The sequence below is a fragment of the Corvus kubaryi genome, unplaced genomic scaffold, assembly GCF_017639235.1.
Source record: "Corvus kubaryi isolate FWS band 111438036 unplaced genomic scaffold, C.kubaryi_AGA036_p1.0 138, whole genome shotgun sequence".
Taxonomy (NCBI): Eukaryota; Metazoa; Chordata; class Aves; order Passeriformes; family Corvidae; genus Corvus; species Corvus kubaryi.
The window spans coordinates 5,441,976-5,464,280 of record NW_024580672.1 but is presented as its reverse complement, the minus strand read 5'-3'; the positions used below and the strand labels follow the sequence as shown (position 1 = coordinate 5,464,280).

At 44.1% G+C, this 22,305-nt stretch overlaps 1 protein-coding gene across 1 annotated transcript; it reads right to left on the bottom strand.

Moving 5' to 3' along the window:
* Positions 1-3,092: 3,092 nt before the first annotated feature.
* Positions 3,093-19,938, bottom strand: PKD2L1 (polycystin 2 like 1, transient receptor potential cation channel). Its single transcript, XM_042018499.1, is given in 15 exon segments — positions 3,093-3,440; positions 4,471-4,618; positions 5,369-5,505; positions 5,735-5,852; positions 6,175-6,296; positions 7,004-7,102; positions 7,679-7,799; positions 8,719-8,900; positions 9,608-9,778; positions 10,153-10,381; positions 10,734-10,958; positions 11,819-12,075; positions 13,196-13,323; positions 15,283-15,396; positions 19,197-19,938. Coding segments are annotated over 15 exon segments (2,694 nt in total). The 5' UTR covers positions 19,492-19,938.
* Positions 19,939-22,305: the final 2,367 nt, after the last annotated feature.

Sequence of the window (22,305 nt, the reverse complement as noted above, 5' to 3'; positions counted from 1 at the left end):
CTAGGACACATCATATGCATGACAACATGCACAAAGAACAGACAAGGCACAGTGGCATGAAGATGTACAAGAAAGAGAGAAGAGATTAATGCAGGTGCAGGCACATGCCAGTAACAGAACTTGTTTTACACTGAGAAGCACTAGCACTGCTAAAATTCCTGCACAGGGGGAAGTGGTCTTTCTGCCAGGAAGGGGAAAGAAGCTGACCTGGGAGACCACTATAGCCTGCAGGTCTTGTCTGATCCCAGCCAGAGCTAGTTTAGGGCTCCTCAACATGGCAGGCTGACTGCTGTCCCCCAAGTCCAAGGGAGAGAAAGCTGCCAGGCTGTTCTTGCCAGAGAGAAAGGAAGAGACCTGGCAAGCTAGGCTAGAGTCTCCTGCATTTACCAGAGACAGGCAGAGTGAGAGGCAGACATCTCTCCCAGCAATGGCCCTGTGGAAGCTCTCATGCTCTCCCTTTGCAGGGGAAAATTGGTTTCCCAAGTTTCAGGTGTGAACAAACACTGCACATGAATATCACCATTTTGCTCCTCCTACTGCCCTAAAGAGCAGACTCAGTGCCTGGGAGCTGGTTGCCTAAGGCTGTTGGTCACTGTCCCATGGATCTGAGTTCAGCTGTCACACCTCTGCACTTCATCTGCCTTCCCTGACAGTTATGGGAGTCCCTGTGCAGAAAGGAGCAGGGGAGTGGAGGTTATCTTCTGGTGTGTGGTGACAGGCAGGGCTCTTACACTGTGCTGCTGTGGCTGCAGCATCCCTCCCTCAGTGGGAGGTAATCTGTGGGGCTGGTCCTGGGGTTTGGCACAGCTCGGAAGGGGAACAGAAACACTGGGCAATGCAAAAAGGGAGGCCCTGAGTCGCCTTCTCTTTTGAACACAACATCTAAACAACACTCTCCCTTGTGAGAAATCTGAGGCTTTGTAAAGCCAAGCTTTACAGATAATAAGTTTTACCTTCATTTTCTTGGCAGAACCTGATTTCAGGATCCTGTTCCCCTCATGGTAGTTATTGCTAGGTTAAGGAGCTCAGCCTCAGCCAGCAACATATCTTACACTGACTACTGGCACAGGTTCAACCACCTGAAGCAGACAGTTACTGCTTGGATCTCTCCCAAAGTGCCGGACTTAGTTCCTCACAGATCAGCATCCCAAGCATTTGATAGCTGTGCTGTAATGCAGACTCAGAACCTCATCCGGTAATTTGGGTCCATGGAAAAGGCGGACACTCTATCAGAGACCTCAAAAGAACAGCAATTTTTTTTTTACCTTGCAATTATACCTTGGTACCTGTAGTCTGCTCTTGAGCCAGGATCTAAAACAAGGTCTTACAAATTAATTTGTAAGAACCTTCCTCTGTGCCTTTCAACACACAGAAGACCTGATGAGTTAACTACAAAGGGCTGTGTGCACTCTTTGAGCCCCATTATACAGCACATAGCTCCTCTGTTCAATTACGATTTAGCATATGAATTTTCTGTTTAATTAAAATTTGGAGAAAAAGAAGCCTATTTCAGGAAGTTCTCCTGACATAGGCTGTTTTCTTCTGAATAAGAGAATAGCTTCAATGCAGAGAGGAGGAGGAAGTAAGTAACACCATTGTTCTATTTTCAGCTAGTAAAGCAAAAGGTAAGAAGTTTTGCTCACTTCTGAATTCAGTGGAACTGGGAGTCAAGAACCGTGGCAACATCTCACAGGTAAGTCTTGTCCCCAACAGCAGGAGCAGCTGATGATGGGAAGTGAGTCATGAGACCCTGCAGTTCCTGCCTCCACAGCTCCTGTCTGAAATCTAAGCTCCCTGTGTGTGGGGCAACAAGCTCCTTCTCACAGCCCCCGCTGGGCCCTCGTAGTTGAAGACCCTCTGCTTCAATTTAGTAAGACTATCTTGTGGTGGTGACAGCCCTGAAACTTGGGCCATCTGAGGACAGGGCTCATCCTGAGGTCCTTCAGACATTGCCAGAGAGGCTTTCCCCAGAATGCAGTGACACATCCATCTTAAAAAAGGTGACAATACAAGATGCCCCTGCACAAGGTCCCCACTAAACCTATCACTGCACAGCACACTAAACAGTGTAGCACTAATGAGAGCTGTTAGCAGTGGTCTGGTACAGCTCACATTTCTATTGGCTTTAAGCCTACAGAGCCTATTTGAGGCTAACTATTGCGGAATACCAGTGATTAAGGTATTTGAAATATATTTATAGTGGCCCTGTAATAGCAGCAATAGTCTGCCCCAATTACAAGGAAAGAGAAACCTCAGCAAACAGAAAAATGCTTGGAAGTGTTTTGCATGTGGTTGAAAAACTGATATTCAGCTCATTTTCACAATATTCTTTAATGCAAATGATGTCAGCACCCACAACTGAAAATTTGTTTCCTTGACAAAAAGAAGCAGCATCAAACTTTGTATATGGTGCTAGCTTGCAATGTGCAAGAACCTTGAGATGCAATTTAAGGAGTGTGAAAGTAAATGACAAAGATTTCTTAGTGTCAACGGCTGTGTTAGAAATCATGTAACCAGAAGTTTGCTCCCTAACACTCAGACCTAGGACTCCACCAGTACCAACTGCTTTTCATTTTAGAATATTTCAGGCCTTCTCCCAGTTACACTGGCAGTCAACTCTCATTGTGGTTATCCAGAGTTACGTGCTAGTAACCTCTTTCCTCAACACCTGAGTCTCAGGTACAGAGAGGGTTACCAAGGTAATCTGGGAACAAACTACAACAGAATAAAACTGGCTGTAACCAGGTAGAAACAACTACATTTCTTCTTCCTGTTTCACACTGGTGATTATACTCTGCTTTCTTTACATGACAGCCACATCTTTTTCCTGAAGACCATTGTGTGTTTGGAACAGGTTGCAATATGCCATTCTGGACTCAAATGTTCAGAGTTTTGGGGTCCCTACTTTTTGGGGAAGGCTAGATAAAAGATGTTGTGCCAGCCTGTTCAGAGGCAGAAATCTAATACATCACCTAGCTCTAAATTTCATCTCTTCCCAAGATATAGGGGCAGGGGAGAAGGTGAAGGGGGGTAGAGGTTCTAGCTCTATGGCATGATACATCATTACACTGGAGAAGAGCATCCCTGATTTTTCATACTAAGAGTTCCTGGCAATAGTGGTGTCTGTGTCCAGCTGTTCGGATTATCCTAACAGTGGGGTAACAGCTGACAGTGACTTGGTACACCATGGCAGCCAGACTGGGAGCACTGGGCTGTTGAGCACTGCTGTAGGGGTGCGCATCAGACTGTGGCTAGAGGTTCTTGGGCACCTGAGACCCCAGCACACTTGACTTGGGCAAGATGTGATAGACCTCCTTTTGGGAAGAGTTGCCACTCAAGTTGTTTATCTGTATGTGTTCCATCCCCCAAATTTCTGCTTCTTCTTTCCCCATCTGGTCTAGGCTCTGGGGGTGCAGCTCTTCCTGTCTGGCTTCTTCCTCCTGTGAACAAGAAGAAAGCGTGACCTGCAATGTCAGCAAGCTACCAAGAAGTCTAGCAACAGTCCAGGAGAGAGGCAAGGTGTGCACGACACTAAAATATCTTCCCACATTCTTTCAGAAATTAGAACAAGCCTGCCTGTCTATTAGAGATCCAATACACTGTTTGCTGCAATACACTGATGAATGCACTTTCAAGCTTTAGAAAAACAAGGAGAGATTCATCCCTTTTCATCCTTTTGAGCACATTCACAGAAATGCTGTGGCAAAGCAAATCTGCAAGCAAACACTTGCATAAGATTTTGGGCATGTTCACATGAGAAGGAGGGCCTCCCAAAACACTCTTTCAGATGGGAAGGGATCACAAGACTACTCTGCAAAAGGGATGGCTTTTTTCTGAATCTGCAAGGTCACTTTGTGCTGTTTGGCTCTTCTCATTATTGAAGCCACAAAAACCTGAAGTAGTGACATGGCTCCCACATGCCTTGATGCCTTTGTCTTTAAAGGTGAAGAGCCAAAATACACTGGCTGACTCAATGTGGGCAGTCTTTGGCAAAAGTCAGAATTCTGCAGGGGGATGCTATAAGCACACAGCTGACAACCTTCCACCCTATGTGTGATAAATAATCCACAGGCAAGATGTTAAGATCACAGTCCATGACAGCCATGAGCTGCTCTTGCTGGAGAGGACAGTTTGATCATTTTAATGTCTGAGGATGAACAGCTACAAAGCAACTGAAGACAGGCAAATTTTATCCACTGCCACAGGAGTAAGGCTGGCCTCCAAGGAGCCAGAAGGTGTGTTTAAAGGTACCATGGTTAACTGAGGGGGCACGAAAGCAAGAGGTTTTGTGTCATTTTGCTTAAACAGAAAAGACTTATCATACAGAATGCTGACCCTGCCCCTGCCCAGGCCTTTTCGTCTTATGTCAATGAGGATTGGAAAAGCAAAGATGATACCAGGCCCTTTCACCCAGCAGGGCTGGTCACCTGATCTGAAGCTGGTTCAAATGCGTGGTGGAGAGCTACCAACCTTGCTAACATCACCCAATGGTTTGCCCAACAGATCCTTCCTCTTCAGCTCTTTTCTTTCTGGCACATCAAGCTTGTTCACCACCGCATCAATCTTGGAGCCAATGCTGTTTATAGACTGTTCCAGCTGCAGCACACGATGCAGGAGGCTGAGGGAAACATGGAGAGCATTTGTAAGCTTTTTCTTGTGATGATTAGTAGGATTTGCAGCAGACATGTCCCAGAGACCTGAAATAGAAGTGAAAGCTCCCCATCAGATAACTGATTCACACCCACTGATGAGATAACTACCTGCTACACTGTGTTTTTGTCTGTAATCAGTGGTTCTGCTTAGGATGGGTCCCAGCCCAGACACGGTATAATACCACCATTAAATACTGCACCTGTCTCTCCTCTGATATGGCCCTATGTGGTTTGCTCAGTGTTTCTCAATAGTAGAATCAGGATATCCTGATTCTCTGTGCTGTATTTATCCCATGCTTCTCCTATGGAAGAATTAGCCAAGTATTATTCTTTGACCTGGAGGATAAAGGCCGACTAGGCTACAAATCAAGGATATTTATTGCTACAGGACCTTTTGTAAAGGTATCAGCTTTCCCTGGCCCAGTTATCTGACCTGAAACATGACAGCATATTGCCTGTGGCCACATGACAGGTGCAGAGGTTATTCAAGAGGCAGAAAGCAAAATTTCTTAATTCAATCTTTTACAGGAACAAGCAAACTACATAACTAGAACTGTACTGGTTACCTGCTTATTTACACACATGCAAGATAAAAGGGACAAGATCTTACTGAAACTGCTCAGCACCACTGTAAAGAGTCACATCAGGGAAGGAAACAGCAGGAAATTGGACCCCTCTTTTGCAGGGGGGTTAAACTACTGACAGCACAAACATACACTTGGAACTCTTCTTTGGAGACCCAGATGGCCTTATTGGTGTGGTTATTCCTTGCTTCCATGTAGGTCAGATTCTCATCCAGGTTGTTGTCACCATAGGATTTCCCCAAAATTTCAATCTCTGTATTCAGAGCAACCTGGAGAACAAAGAAACTCCTGCAAATATGGATACTGACTCTGTGGTCAGCTTTACTGTGAATAACACAGAGCTTCACAGGCAGTGATATACTCAGCTGTTTCCAGGTAGAGTTGGAACTATATTTTACTTGCCTGCTTAGTTTATACCATAAACCCAAAGATTCCTGAGGCCACTTTGGAGTGATCTCTACCAAACAGAAGATTTTTTTCCTTGCCCTTTTTTTTTACCCTTTTTGCCTCTAGGTCACGCTTCATCTGCTGTTGCTCCTCTTCGTCAAGGATGTGATTGCCATCTTTGTCAAATCTGGAGAAAGCTGCTGTGATCTCATGGTCTGCATGGCCCAGTCTGCAAAAGAATAGAAAGAGAAAGCTCAAAGCATAGAATTACACTGTTAAGCTCTAAGAGAGTGGGAATTTTGAAATCAGTGTGTTGTTTCCTCTTGCCAGTGGCAAACCTAGACATCCCAAATGGGCAAGAAATAGTTAAACAAACCTATTTAGGACAGGAGATTAAACATTTGAGGAAAGATAATTTTTTTTTTTTTTGAGTCTTAAATTGCCCAGATCTGAGCTAACTGCTCTCCTTGTCTTGAAAAGCAGAAAATTTAAATTACCTGCATTACTAAGAGAAAGGACTAAGTGGGCATCCCTCAAACTGACTCACTTACTCCTTCAAGCTGTTCTTGAATTCTTCAAAGTCTAGTTGTTTCGTTCTGTTCTGCAGGGCTTTCTGCACATCAGAAATCCGCTCCTTCTTCAGTTTCAGCCTCGTGAGTGTCCGGTTGTAGCTCTGTTACCAAAGATACACACAGAACCATGCACAAAGACCCGTGAAGAGTAGAGCAGAGCAGGCAATGCAATACAGGTGAGCATATGCTGAGTAATACCAGCGGTTTTTAAGCTTTCCACAAGCAAAAATAAAACACTGCTGTATGAACCTCATCTCTAAACTAGGTTCATGCCTTCAGAGTGACACCAACACCCTAACCCTCTGATTTTCTTGTCCCAGTTCTTCCTTTATCTGATTTCCCAGCACATCCACTGTTTAAGATAATGTCTCAAATACTATTCTTTCCAGAATATTGGTCCCACAGCAGAATTGTGACCTTCCAGGAGCTTTTCTGGAATTTGCCCATGGGAGAGTCAGATTTGTGCCACTGTAACAGGCTCAGCTTAGCAAAGTAAGGCTTGCCATGTTATTGATCAAAGTACTTCTACTTCTATGAAGGACTTTGTCTAGAGACCATCCTGGGAAGAAAAGTCTCTCAGAAACACTACATCAAGTAACAGGATTCCTTCAAGACCTGCTTGCTCATCTTCTCATTGCCAAAGGGTCTGGAAGCTTGATTTATCCCGGAAAGGAACTGTGACGCTTGGACATGCAAAGAAGGGGGGTCTGGAGTTGTTTCTCTCTAGTAAATTCCACTTAGGTCAGGGACTTCCAAAATATGCTTCATGATTTAGCTAGAAAACAGCATGGCATTCACTATTCATTACCTGCTTCAAGATGTCAGAGAGCTGCAGCTCATCCTTCTGGCTCGAAAGCTCCTCCTTGACTTCTGAGTAGGTGTCATTGATGATGGCTAGAAACATGTTCTAGAAAAAGGTGAAGAAGTGAGATGAATATGCATGAGACATCTTGCCTGCTCCAACAGCAGAAGCAGCAAGAAACAGGCACAGATGTGCAGGACTTGGTTAAACCAGGAGCTGCTTCCCCATGGGGTATCTCTTGGGCAAATTAAAGAGGGTGAAGAGAAGGCCTGCTTCAACCACACCGTGCTTTCTTAAGTTTTTGCAGTTAAAGCAGTGGCTGGAAGTACATTTGTTCCCACATCAAATACTACCTTTGGTAGCTTCTCTTGCAAAGTCTTAGGTTACATTTGGACTCCTGACACTGGGTGTTTAACTTGGTTATTATGAGCATCCCTCTGCATCCATTGCCTAGGAAGCCAGTCAGTTTCAGTCTTCACCTTAACAGATGTTGGCCCTTAATCACCCTAATAATCAAATCCCCAGTCGTAGTAACACACTCTTTGCCTACTGTGGGCTATTTGCACTGCAACCAGAAACTCCTTTTCTAAGCATTTGCACTGCACCTAACCCAGGGATTGTCAGGAGGGATCTCTCAAGCACTGCTCTCAATACATGGACAAGGAGGACTTGGTTGCTTACCAGGAGCACAAAGAAAACAAAGAACACATAGGTGACAAAGTAAATAGGCCCAAGGACCCTGTTGGCATTGTCAATGGAGTTGTAGTCAAAATCACCAAGAATGATCCGAAACTGGGTGAAACTGGGAGAAAGAAAGAGCACAGGGTCACACAAAGGCACATGCACTTATCCTACACCTTCAGACAGTCCTGAGGTGAACCTGAACCTGCCTGCAGCCCAGATGGGCACAGGCACAAACCAGAGCTGATCTGGTTAGAGCTAGAGGAAAATAAAACATGGTTTCCACACAAATTCAGGTCGTCCAAAGTGTGCTTTGGTATAAACAGGAATCAAAACCAAAACAACCTGAATTTCCCTTATTAAAGGCATTTGACTTAACAGAGGCATCTCTTGCTGAGAGTTTGTGAGACTCTGGAGGGATGTTAGAACTGGACAGCGCTCTTCAACTTGCAGTTCATAGCCCCTATAATGAAGGAAGTTTAAGTCTATTGATCCTAAGCTTCTTTGTCTCCGTTTTCTCTTGCAGACCCCTCAAAGGCAGGACCTGGATGCCCAGAGGTCTGTGAAACACAAGCTGAAAACCACTGCTGTAACAGATACCTCCATTAACATCACACATTGCTTGAGCAGGCCCATAGACTGCAGGATTGTCTGAGATGGGACTTTAACTCACTTCCCCAACACTCCCTTCTGTGTGTGTGCGCTCATCCTCCATCTCAGATATATTGGTCATTATCTGTGGGACTTCTCTGGAAACAGGTATCCTTACCAATATCCACCATATCTTTTGTCCTCACTGATAAACACCAGACAAATAGAAATCTGCCTGTAGCCCTCATTTTTCTCGTTGTATTCTTTTGTCCATGAAGATGTCACAGCCAGAAGGCTGTGAGCAACTTATTAACCATCGTGGCTTTATTACGATGAGATACAACAGGTGTCTGATTGACATTGAGATTTGCAACTGGCGGGAAGAGTGGAAAGCAGTTAAAATTATTTCAATAAAATTATGGAAACATGGTACTAACTTACACACTTACATGCATTTAACAAAGGTACTGAAGTTTTCCACTTGTGTCCCAAAAAGAAGGTAACCCAGCTGGGCATAGGCAAAGAAGACAATGAAGAACATAATGGCAAAGCCCAGGATGTCCTTAGCACAACGTGCCAGTGTGGAGGAGAGCTGGGTCATTGTTTTGTTAAAGCTAATGTACTTGAATATCTGCAGGATGGAAGAATGGGGACAAAGTTAGGCCAAAACATAAGCTAGGTCAGTCTTTTTCATGTATGCACATGCTTACTAAGACAAGAAGCTCACTATAGGACCAAAGTACTGAGAAGAAAGTTGGCTAGGGAATGGTGGCTTATTCTTCAGGATATTTGTCCCAGGTGTGCCACCATCCTCCTCTGGGTTTGTAAACGTATGACTGTTCCCTCTGTCAAAGGAAAATATAAACAGGAACTACTAGAAGGACAAATGTCCTAAGGCTCATGAGGAGCCCCTTGCTGGCTTTCCACCAAACCAAGATGCTTTAGTTGAAATGCAAAGTCCATATCATCAGATGAGTCATTTCCAGCTGTTGAATGACCATCATGAAAAAAACATGGTTTGCAAGATTATCCTCAAGAATACCAAAATAGTACAGGGTGGACTAAGTTACGTGGTACTCAGGATTTTCTAAAACCGCTTTTACGCCACAGTGTCTGAGCTCATATTCCTGACTGTTATCTCCAAATAACTGACCTCAGAATGCAGGGTGAAAAGTTGCCCAGATTTACTGCAAAACAGAGCATATGACTTTGAAGAAAATCCTCTCTTGTATAGCTGTTACACTCATTTACTCAGAGGGATAGAAGAGACAACCCTCAAGCTCTCCAGAAGAAGAGGCCTGATTGGACACCTGGCACCTCCCACACCCCCTACAATACCTTGATCCAGGCAAAGAATAAGTTGACTGCATTCATGTTGTTGTACTGTGTCTGCCAGAATGCCAGGAACTCAAAGTCTGCATAGGTGTTGGGGTGTTTCAGCAGCTCTCCCAGCAGCCTGTTCACCTCAGTGGTGCGAAAGATGTGAAACCCAATAGCGACAATGGAGAGCTGCAAAGAGGAAGAGGAATAGTCCGCAGTGACCACTGTTTCCATGCTTTCCATGGAAATTAAAATGTCACAGAACTCATCGGAATCCCACTTCAGAGCTGCAGTCTAGTGGTGGGCTATGGAAATACAGTCTTGATGCGCTGAATGATGCCCTCACTTCACAGTCTCTGTGGCATCTCTAAGAAAGAATTTTCTCCTAGCAGTTCTTCCAGACACAAGAGCGTGTGTCCATGTACTCTGCAGTTCATTTTAGTATTAGAGCAAAACATGTGCCAGCTCTTGTCTTAGCTAGACTAATTTTCACATTCCTTCATTTATTTTGGCTCTTATATCTCTGCCATTGCTCCCCCAAAAAAGCGTGCAAGGATCCTCACCAGAATGACAACCACATCCAGGATGTTCCAGATGCTGGTGAAGTACTGAAGCTTGTGGATACGGAGCTCCAAAGCCTCTTCCACCACATAGTAGAAGATAAAGACACAGAATACAATTTCACAGGCAACAATGAAGAAGTCCCATGCGCTGACATATCGTATAAGCTTCACTGTGCGGATCTGCCAGGAGGGAATGGCACCACCAGTGGCTGGAAACTCAACCACTAACCTTGAAGGGGACAAGGAAACAATTACAAACTAGGGGATGGAGGCTCAGAGATAATTTTGAGAGGCATCACACTTGAACATGACCTATCCACTAGACCATGAGTGTGAGAGTTGTGTGTGTGTTTATGCAGCCATATCTCTGCTGCTTCACTGCCTCTGATAGGAAAGGGTGAAAGGTGACGAGAAGTGTGACCGGTTATTTCAGGAAGAGCAAGACTAATCCATACAATTTCTACTGACATCACTCAGACCCACCCCACTGGTGGACCATAATAAAATATTTGCATTTTAAGAAGCAATGGCATTGAGGAAGATGCAAGAGGCTGAAGAATTTTCATCGTGACTTAGCTTACCTCAGAACACAGAACAGATTGATATTTGCATTATACACAGAGAAATCAATGAAGACGACTCGTGTTCCCCGATCCAGCCACAGTTTCTCCTTCAAGACTTGCAGGGCTTCAGCACTCTCTTCTCTGGTCATCTTGAGGTCTATGTAGTATCCTCCCCCACTGTAACTGGTTAGTTTTCCCCAGTGAGATGAACCACCCAGCTCCTCCTCAGAATGGTACCTCCACCTGCAACAGACAAGCCGCAAGCAAAGGCTTCACTGGCCCAGGCTTGGATATGGCCTTGTACCCAGGAGAAATTAGACTATATCTTCAACGGGCAGAGCAGTTTTAAATTAAAGAATTGGCACTTAATTCCTATTCCAGATCTGACCCCACACAATTTCTCCACTAGTGTTAGTTTTATGGTTTAGTGCTTCCCAGCAGTGACACAACATGATTTGCAATACTATGGAGGGAAAATTCGGAGGTTTGTTGGCTATATTGGTCTTGTTTTCATGGAGGTTACTCTCGGGATCCACTCTATTGCCTTCTACCATATCACACACAACCATCTGCTTAGAATGCTCTTGTGCTCATATTTCCTAATGAATAACAGCTTCTCGTTCATGGATCAAGACTCATGCAGTGAGCAGAGTTATTAAACTGCAGCTACCTCACATTATTATAGAGAAGTAGGTTGTCAAGATGAAAGGGATGCACTCCCTTTTCTCTGGCTCCTGAAATCCCAGAGGAAAGCAAATAGTAACTTGCCAGCTGAATGCCAGCTTGCCATTTGGTGGATCTGGTCCCAAAAATCTTTATTTATCCTCACTCTCTTAAAAATAGGCAACAACTTCTTCCTAATTTTCCACTGGATTTTTCCACGGCTTTCCCAACATGAAAACTCATTCTGTTGTGCCACTCATTCTGTTGTGCTTCTTCACAAAGAGACACTTGATCCACTCAAATTGATAGACAAAAAGGATTTGCTGCCTCTGACTGCAAGGGGAATTCTAGCCTTATGTGAGACGCTCATCCCCGACATCCTGCAGGTCAGCAGTTCTTACTTGAACTAGAAGAGACTAATTTGGATTAGATGCACTTACGCTGTTCCGTTGATGAGCCCAAAGGAGACCCTTTCTTCTTTTTCTTCGGAGTATACATCATAGCAGCCAGAGATTTCCTCCTTGAAGTCATCATGGACCACACAGGAGTTGTTCTTCACCTTCAATTGTCTCATGCGTGGGACACCCAGCAGCAAGTTCTCGTAATAGATGTATGACTGGGTGCTGTGCACTGCCAGGGACTCGTTGTTGTACCACTTTGTCCAGTAAAGATTATCCAGCAGGGGACCTTGTGCATACTGCAAAGGAGGGAGAGAACAACTCCTTCATAGCTCATGCATCAGAGGAATTTTCTTAGTCTGGGATTGAGGTAGTAAGACCTGACCCACCCCCCTCTGCTCCCCAGGATGGAAAGTAGTAGAAATTTGTGTTGGATGTGTGTTAAAGAGAAGAAAGACCAGGGCTGGTGGTAGAGGAGGAATGCTGGGCAGCAGGGTCATTGTTAGGTTCTCATAGGCCTGTAATGTGTTTGCAGCACCTTCTATGGCTAATGAAGAGACAAGAGCCCTACAAGTCTCTTTGTCTCTTCTACTTCAGTCACCACAAGTTTCAAGGAATTGCCTTGGCACCAGTTGTGAATGATGAAAAGTGCATGTGCCAGTATCCTGGAAACAGTGGGGGAGAAACAATAGTGCCATTGTTTGCTCGAGTGTTTTAATATGACAGAAAAAAGACAAATCTAATTAACAAATAATTTCTGGCTGTCAGAGATAAGTGGTTGCAATAACTCAATGGCCTTCATTGTGGCCCTCATTATTCCTTCACTCATTCTTTGACAGAAATATGTTAGACCCCAGATGTTTTTCCCCTTCTTATTCTCTTTGATAAAAGTCCCTGCAAATTTTAATCCTATTTCTTTCTAAAGAATCTATAGATTAGACAAGCCAAGGCATGAATTACAGACAGGTTAATTTTGATGTTCTCAAAATGCCATGACGGACATAGGCTATTATTAAGACACCAGCTTGAAGACATTGAACTGTAGGATTCAAAGCCACTTGTACCACAAGGAAACCTGAAGTAAATCCCTTGGTTTCTCTCAGCCAGTACTTCTTATCTCATATCACCAAAATTATTTTGTTGTGTTCTGCCTGTTTTACTGGGAAGTGGACTCTTCTCTGGGCACACATAACACTTAGCCTAGCCAGTATTCTGGACACAATGCTCAGGGATAAATTATACTTTTATTCAGAGACTATTTTGCATGCAAATGTTACTGTATCTATTGCTAGTAGCTGGCAGAAGCCTGTGGCAGCAAAATGTCTTGCTGAAATCACTAGATAGTACTTCAGAGGGAACTGAATATCCCAGTCTAGCTGAGTTTCAGGGTTCCCCATGGCAGGCCAGATTTGTACTCACCACCCAGAAGTCAGCCATGCTGCCGATGGACTGGAAGGAAACACGGCCATCTGTAGAGGTCTGCAGGAAGAGCTCAGACATCACTTTGGTGTAGTAATAGGCATTGGAACTTGTCATTCCATATGTCACTAAGAGAACAAGAGGAGGGTCCTTCCTTATACCTGAATATTTGAGCCTGATATAAATGTATTTATATATTCACTTTCTGTCTACCTTATATTTTCACAAGTAAGCTGAACAAGGCACAGGAAAAGAAATCTTAGGGCTTTCTGCTTTCTTAGGGATTCATAAACTTATCTGCTCTGTGTTCCAGAGTTTAAACGGTCAGACTGACCTATATATGTAAGAGTTAAGTAGTGAGAGAAGACCACTGGAGGATACAATTGAACATCCTGGGTAACAGTTTTTGTTCTCAGACAAAATTTCTGACTGAAATTTTATTTCTCAGAACAAAGTCCATGATCCATATTTTGAATTTCTGAAGTGAAGTCATGAAGACACAAAGACCACCCTATTTTCCTGAGTGAAAAGCTCCAGGTAAGTTTTCGTCAACCAAGAAACCCCAAGAGGTGCAAACTAGCTTCCACAAACATGTTGTTTCAACTCTCCAGTGCTGCTTCCTTCAGGAAAACATCCATCATGGTGATCACTGAGAACATGTCCTTACTCTTGAAAGGACATCAGGAAAATAAAGCACGTGACATTCAAGACACAACCCCTCACACCTCCTGGATGAGTCAGTGTGCGATAACATGTATGTCTGTGTGCGTCTTGGTTCTTTCACGACTGAAGCACTGTCTCCCTGGGCCAGCATGATAGTAACTTAGGGTGGTATTGTCTGTCCATCTCTCCTGCCATAGGGTCCGTGAAATATAACCCTCTTCACTGTCCCATGCCACAGGTGCTCATTTGTGATAACAAATGAACCTTTGTGAAACCAAACAGCCATTGTCCTACCTACACAAAGTCCATATTAGCATTAGCATTCAGTACAGGGACACATTTCATTCACCCAAGAATAAACAGGGTGAGCTGCCATCTGCTTTATCACCTCAGCCACCCATCCAGTCTCAGAAGGGAAAATCGCCCTGGACTGTGTCTTTGAGACCAGGAAGTTTCTAGAGCTGCTCTCCGGGTCTTGAACGTTTGCTGTGAAACTGCAGATTCTCCCAGGACTGTGGAGTCAATGGCTAGAACTGATAATGTGAATCAGAAAATACTGCTTAAGTCTAACCAACAACAGCTAGCATTCAGTAATTTTACTTCTGTGTGCAGTGCCACAGCCCGTGGCATAAATTAAATCTCTTCTGATGGGAGAGAGTTTTTAAAGTCCTTGCCAGGAGTTAGTTCCAGAGACAAACGGAGACTTCCAGCCTTCACTGCTGCTAGATAATTGTTTATTAAGTCTTATCAGAGAAACAGAATCACTAGCATGACCCAGACACAGCACAGAGCAGAGAATGCAGGAGAAAGCCTAATTATCAAGATCTACACGGCCTTTTAAAGATAATTTAACCAATGGTTACTAAAAACAAATTATTTTCACTTTCCTACCAATTATTCAGTAATGCAGCCAGGAACTGTGGAATTTTTTGTCCAATCATCCCAAATTACTTTTACTGCAGAATATGTAGTAGTAGAAGAAGAAGAAGGAGGTTTGGAGAACAACAACAATCCTCCATTTTGATGTTTTTTGCTATTATTTATTTACTACAAGAGAAGCCCAAAACCTCTAAATTTTTCACTCTGTGACAATCTTACATAGTAGTCCATCACCTAATTTACACCACTGTATTTTCTAGTTCTTGTCTGATAGTTGGCAATTTTTTCCATGGACGAATGTCAAAACAGTGCTGTTCAGGGGGTTAAAAATCCTTTAAAACAGGCAGAGAAATATTCTCAGCACTCTGTGTTCCTACAGTGCAGCAGCTATTCTGTAGGTTAATGACAACTTCTTGTTGCTGTGAGCGCTCATACAATAAATGTAACACTTACAGCAGAGCAAGGAAGACTAGTAATAAAATCTTACATTATTCCCCTCACGTTGCATACAGAAATGATGCCTATGAAATATGAGAGCTACTTACATAGACAGATGTCCACCAAGAACATAACATAGACCAGCAGCTCTCGCAGGGTGGTCTTCACGTAAAGCTCCCTGTTTTCAGCTGTGTTCTCAGTCAGCGTAGTGCCCCACAGACCTGTTGGGTATAAAGAAGTGACTAGAGAGTTTTCATGGCCATTCTCAGGGGCCGCACGAGGAGCTGTAGTCCTGTTCCAAAAGAATGCTGTTGAGAGTTGAAGTTTTGTGGCTTTTCAAGGCCAAGCCACTTTTTGTTTCAAAATTTGACCTATAAAAATGTGCTAAATACCCCTAAGAAGAACCATTCCAGCCTGAATAAAAGTTTTGTGGCTAACCAACACTGAAATATACAGGCTTTTTATTTTGCTAAATCACTCTTTAGTTTTCTGTTTGTGTTCATTACAGCCTGATCTCTTCCTGACTGTTTTTCAGCTTATTCTTTGCAGAAATTCAGTCTTTGTCACAAATGCTCTTGAAACCATAATATTTCATCTCAGTCACCCATGGGTCAACAGCTGACCTTCTGAGAGGTCTTCCATAGCAGAACTGCATCTGGTGTTAGTTTTACAACAGTTAGTTTTAGGAACTATTACTCCTTTTAGTGTATATTGAACCATTAGGCCCCAAATATTTGTCCTTTGATTACCTAAAAACTCTTTCAATTTTCTTGTTGGTCATAAGACTCAATCAAATAACCCAACTCAATATTTTCAGCATAACATTTAGAGCCAAATTATCTTCAGGACATCTAACAATGGAGCTTAGCTGAATCCAATACACCAATTGCACCAGCTAAAGATCCTATTTCTTCACACAACTCATTAAATGTCACCAGGGTTGTCAATAAGAGAGAAACACCTCTTTTAAAAGGAGCCTTGATATTTTGGGTTTGATGAACCACCTGATACCATTAGTGTATCTGTTTGTTCTTTTTGTAATGGCTTTCTGTTGTGATTTCTGGAAGGCTCCTGAAGTTGAAAGGCATAAGAACTTTCAATTGAAAGCCTAGTGATGAAAGCCATGTCAATAATAGCCATAGTCTTGCTGCTTTCTGCAGCTCCTAGAGAGCTCAGCCCTGATTCCTATCCCCAGTAGGATGCAACAACCATCTTCCTGCAAACCAGGATCAAAGCTGATCAAAGGCCCCACATTTGAAGTCATCTCTGGCGGATGGCAAACTTCTTTTTTCTCTGGAGTAAGCAAAAGTGTTCTAGCATTTACCCTGTCATTTTAATAGCTCTTTGACATCTCAAGAGATTAGAGAGCTTTTTGCACCATCAACTACCATAGTGACTGTTGCAGCATCTGCTGTCACTTTGGGGTAGATAAACCAGTAGCCTTTTCTGGACCAGCAACAGAAATGACAGCCTGGAGATGATCTGGATTAACTCCTGTGGAAGGGAAAGTATCATGTGATCTACAGGAATCTTCACAATGGAGAAAAACAAGGGAAAACAATTTGCCCATCTCTTCAGGTCACTTTTAAATGACCACCTTCATCCTCAGAGATGACTACATCACAAGCTTTTAACAAGTTCGTTTTGGTTTTTTTCCATGAGCAGGGAACCCTTATTCTCCATATGTTTGGAGCAAAGGTACAGACCTTCTTTACTTTGAGAACAGAAGTGTACTCAGGAACACCTAAGTTCAACAACACTCAAATATCCTTGAGAACTTGGTTCAAAGACTTGCCCAAAATGATATCTGGAGGATCATGAGGCTGCTCCAGTCCTTTCACATTGTGTCCAGTAGTTGTAATCCTGTATCAGATGATGTTTATTTTCAGGTATGTCTTTAGGAAACATGCCAGGGAAATCTATCACCTGATACATGAAGCATGTCCCCATCTGTGTCTCCTTTGACATCACTTACCCCCTTAGGGATGCAGCTGTTTTGCACATGGCATTTGGAGTAGAAGGACTCAAAGCTAGAAGACATCCAGTCTTCCTTACCTTGAATGACCATCCAGCACTCACACATCCGAGCAAAGAAAAAATAACAGAATCTAGAAAATAGGCTATGAATGCAATTCATTTATAAGTCTCACCTTCCTGATAGCAACAAGTGACTGATAAGAATTACTGGCAACACCTACATTATCTTCTGAGTGCGCTTTTAAGCCAGATTTGTGATGCAGGTGAGTGACTAGCTCACAATCACTCTCACAGAGCTGGAGATCCTCTTCCAAAGGCAGCGGGAAGCTGGGTGTCCCTCATCAACCACCATGCGCCCAGGTACCCAGCAAAGTCTGTGCATAGGCTGGCCATGAAACACCTGAGGTGGCAGGACGCAGGCAGGAACCAGGACACAGAGTTGCTTGGACACTGCTTAGAGAGGAATAGTCCTGAGCAGTGGCACTAGGAGCAGCAGCTACTCATTTCTAACCCAGCACAATAGCTGATGAGGACAAAAGCTTAATAATCCATTTATTACCAGTAGCTATGGACATGTAATCGCAGGAAATGGTTTTTAAGCAAAAAAAACCAACCTCTCAAACTGTCATTGTCTAACTGACTTACATGTAGTACTTCTATTTTCCATGTGAGACACCAAGGTGATTAAATGGAAAGGGAAGGGGGAAAGCCAGCAATGGAGAAGCAATGAAAAACAATGGGCACCTAGTAAAGATGCAAAGGAAGGAAGCAAGTTCTTCAAGGAAGATGTCCCCACTTCTGTGAGGCTCAAAGAGACCTTTGGTCTGTCTGCACTGGCCATTGGATTCCCAGCTTTGGTATTTCCTACAGCCCTATGTACCACCCTTAGTGGCAGGACACACTGGTGCAACAGTCAGAAGAAGAAAATGCTGTGGTGTCCTGACAGTTATCATCATTTACATACTCCAAATTCAACTCTGGCAACTCACAAATGGAAATTTGATGTTAAAGTACGGATATGTTTTTCCATTTTAAGCCTCAAACAATGCATAGAAGAAAGCATTTCAGAATAAATCAGGTAAATGATTGCCTAAGAGTAATCTGTAATTAGCTACCAAACCCACTCAGCACTGTTCCTTGGCCAGGAGAAATCTCTAAACCTCTGCTCTGAATTCCATGTGAATTAGTAGTGTTAGACTGTAATGGCTATGATAAAAGTATTGTTCATAGAGGGGCTGTGCAATTCAGGACCAAGCTATATTGTTATTCACTCCCTCGTACTGTTAGAGGGTGCACCTCTGAGAAAGGTTCTTGCCTTCCAAGTGAGGAAAAAAAAGACACAGTGGCAAGAAGATGTTGTTTTGGTTTGTTGTTTTTTTTTTTCTTTATCTTCCCTGTTTTTAAAATATTAGGATTTTATGCCTTCTGTAAGAACCTGTTCAAATAATGCCCTTACCCAGGATTGTATCCTGACAGGAGACTTATCTTGCCTCCAGGGTTTTGTTTGCCTCTGAATAAACCTATATAATATTTCATTCCCCTTTGTCTTTGGAAAACAGCATCTCTTTCTTTCAGCTATCTTCAAGCAAAGCATTATTTGATACACTGCTGTGATCCCTTACATTTCAGTCCTGACAGTGCTAGATTTTCTCTTGTAGATATGTCTATCAGTTCTTATGCTACTGTAGCACAGGGGCCAGTACCACTCTATCTAGAAAATGCACACAAAGACAGAATAGCCTGCTCCAAGCTCTGCCAACAGATTCACTGCATGACCTTGAGCACACCACTGAGTCTCTTGCCTTGTAGTAAAGGTGACAGGACAGACCATGAAGCTATAGCAAGGCACACAGAATGAGGAGGCTCCTTTCAGATCAGCCAAAGATGATCTCTGAAGTAATGCTACTGCATGTTGAACATGTCCCTGGGTTACACAGACACTCTGAGGCTTCTACCTTCTGCATCCCTTCTCTTCCTCCCCTTCTTCCCACACCATTGCTGTGAGGGCTAATAAGTCCCTTCTAATGAGATATCAGAGACTTACCTCGGATGCCTCTGAAGATGTAGAAGCAGCACTTGAGGAAAGGACTTGTCTTCCCATTCACAGCTTTGCTCTGTTCTTCCTGGCAGGGCAGTGGATCCCCAACATCTTCAAAATTCTCATAGGGATTGTCCAGGATAGACTTGGGGTTGTAGATAGTTTGAATTTTCAAGGAGGTAGAGGGAGAGCCATTGTAAACAGGATTGTCCCAAGCTTTCTTCCCCACTGTCTCCAGTTCATGCACCTCTGATACTTTAAAGTGGCTCTCAGCTCTGTTGTTTAGGTGAGACAAATTCATGACTGCTCACTGCTGACAGAAGTACCTTTTAACTGGAATTGTGAAGATTGCCTGCCCGGGCTGGAATTAAAACTTAGCAGAGAGATGATCAATGCCCAACAGCTTGTCTGCCTCAGCAGCCAGAAGAGGGCACACCAGCAGCTCCCCACAGAGAACAAGCATCCTCTGTTTCTTTTATATCAGCTCAGCTGGTGATACCGATCAGAGGGGTGGCACTACCCGTTGTTAGGAACCACCGTCAGCCCTATTATCCCAGTAGCCCTGGGAACACCGACAAGTCCAGGAGTCCTCCTCTGCTTCTTAGCGGCAATAACAGACCTAGACGCCGTCGTGAGAAGAGGAGGCTGCCAGGAGCCGGCCCCTGCGGATGGGGAGCGGCTGGACCGCTCAGGCTGCTGCAGCCCGGGTCAGTTCCAGGGGGTCCCCGTGCGAGTGCCGTGGGGAGAGGGGCCGGATGGCAGCCTCGGCTCGGGGCCGGAGCACTCCCAGTTTCGGTGAAGGGCCAAAGAGCAGAAGCTCCCGTGAGCGCCCCGCGGGGGGCACAGCATCCTCTTCCCTATCTCATTGTAAAAGCCGGGGTGAAACACGGCAGTAAATGTAGTGGTTTTGGAAACCAGGGGCTGCAATCTTCTGCTTTCACAGTATTTCCACAAGCCCTGCCTGCTAGCCCTGAGCCAAGCCTGATTAAAAAATAAACAAACAAACAAACCCAAACAGGCAAAACTGACAATAACAGTAGCTGGGAGTTGCCTGCGTCCACCTTGCCACTGGCCACCTGCAAGCAGTCGTCCCAGGCATCACAGGTACTGTAGGCCTGTGATTGTACCCTGGAGGGTCCCAGAGCTTAACCCTGGGATGACACACTTGTCTTGGTGATGAGACTATAAAAGAATGTATAGCCTGAGCCTGGTCCTTCCTCAGGTCTGAATATATAATTCAGAAGAGATGCCTCTTCTCAGTGGGTACTGAGGGTTGCTATTTTTCTGGCATTACCCAAGGAAGCAACATGACTCTCACACTTGTAGGCCCAAGTAAGGATGTTTTCTTTGGACTCTAATGTTCATACAGGTGTTGCTGCCAAGCCAGGTGAGATATGCAGAGATGGCCCCTAGATGTCACCTACTTGATCATGGCAACTTGGCACAGGGCACTAAGAGGGCAGCAGCTGCTTGGAAGATCACTGGACGTCTGGGTTGGATCCTTTGACTGAATTTGGTATTATTAGGGCCTGTTGTGTTTTATTACTCCCTAGCGAAATGAAAGCAGTGGCACAGAATCAGCGGATTCAATGGATGGGAAGCATCTGTAGAGCTCCGGAGCAGCAGGAACGCTAAGGAATGAGGCCTCAGTGAAAGACCACATGCCAGAGCCAGGCATCCAGTTGCACTCCTGGGACCATACAGCAGATACCCCTGCCCATGCACAAGCGGCATGACTTATGTGTGGAGCTGCTGCTTTGGGGGAACATGAGGGTTTTTTCATAGTGCAGCTCTTGCTACATCCCATCCCATCCTTCAGGACCCAGGTACAGTGCAGATCTGCCATCTCACTGGCTGGGGCACAGAGCAGGTGGCGAGGGGGGGATACTGACCTGTGTTGAAAGACCCAGTCATGCACCTAGCCCAGAATACAGGTCATGTCTGTGCCACCTGATTCTGAAGAGCCTAACACAAGGCAGAACCAAGAGCACCCTATAATTAAGGAAACACATGCAATGCTTTACAGCCAGCATGGGGTGACTCCATTTATGTGGGTCTGGAAAGCTCCTTTTCAGCCAGTAAACTTGAATGATGGGTGATGTGTCAGCTGGGGGAGAATAGGATCCAGACTTTAGGACCTCATAGATCACTCTGCTCTGCCCTCTATGGTGTTTGATGTAAGTCTGTGTGGAGCAGGCAGTATTTGCTGGCTAAGGAACAGTGCATGTCTGGTAGCACCTGTGAGCACTTACCTCACATCTCTCTTCCTTACAGTGCCTTGGGCCTTACCAAACTTTCATTCTTGTGAAAACCAGCCAACAGAATTTCTCTTCTCCATTCTTCTTTTTCCCTTCTTCGTTGAGGTCCATTTTTCAGCAGGCCTAGAAGAAACCTTTCAGATACCTAGGGAAGACTGTTTCTAAAACCAGAAACCACTATCACAATGGGATTCAGCATGTTAGGATAAGACAAAGTAACACAGCCACAGAAGTTTTTCTGTCAGTGTGTCAAGCACACATACCTTTAAACAATATCCCACACTTAATTCCTTTGTGTAAGGAGAAGAGAGCACCAAAGAGTTCATAAATTCCCCCCCAAAAAGCACTATCAAATGCTGAATTAGAACTACAAAACATTTAGGTTTCATGGTTAGAAAAAAGTCCTATCAGTTAATGAAGAGCAGTCAGTTGTTGGGACTGAAGGCGAGTCTGCTCACCAGACCCAAGAGGGCAGGCTCTCCAGGAGCTCACCAGCCACTGCTGAAGCGGCCCTGACGGGAACGTTTTCACCAGCTAGAGGTGATGCTGGGACACCAGTTACACACCAACTCTCTGTGCTCAGTAAAGCTGGTAGAGGACCAGGACAGAAGTACCCAGCTCCATAACAGAATCCGTTTCTGCCCAGATTTTGAACAATACTTTTAGTTTTCTTCCAGGAGCTTAATCATCATCACTGAGGTTTAAAATCTTACAGCTGTCTCGTTCTTGAGAAATCTTGTATATAAGTTTAGCAGTACACAGTATACTATAGTCACTCTTTACTGTAAGTAAAACAAACAGAGACACAGCCATGGATAAACAATTCTGTATCCAAGTTCCTGTTTTCTTACTTAGGG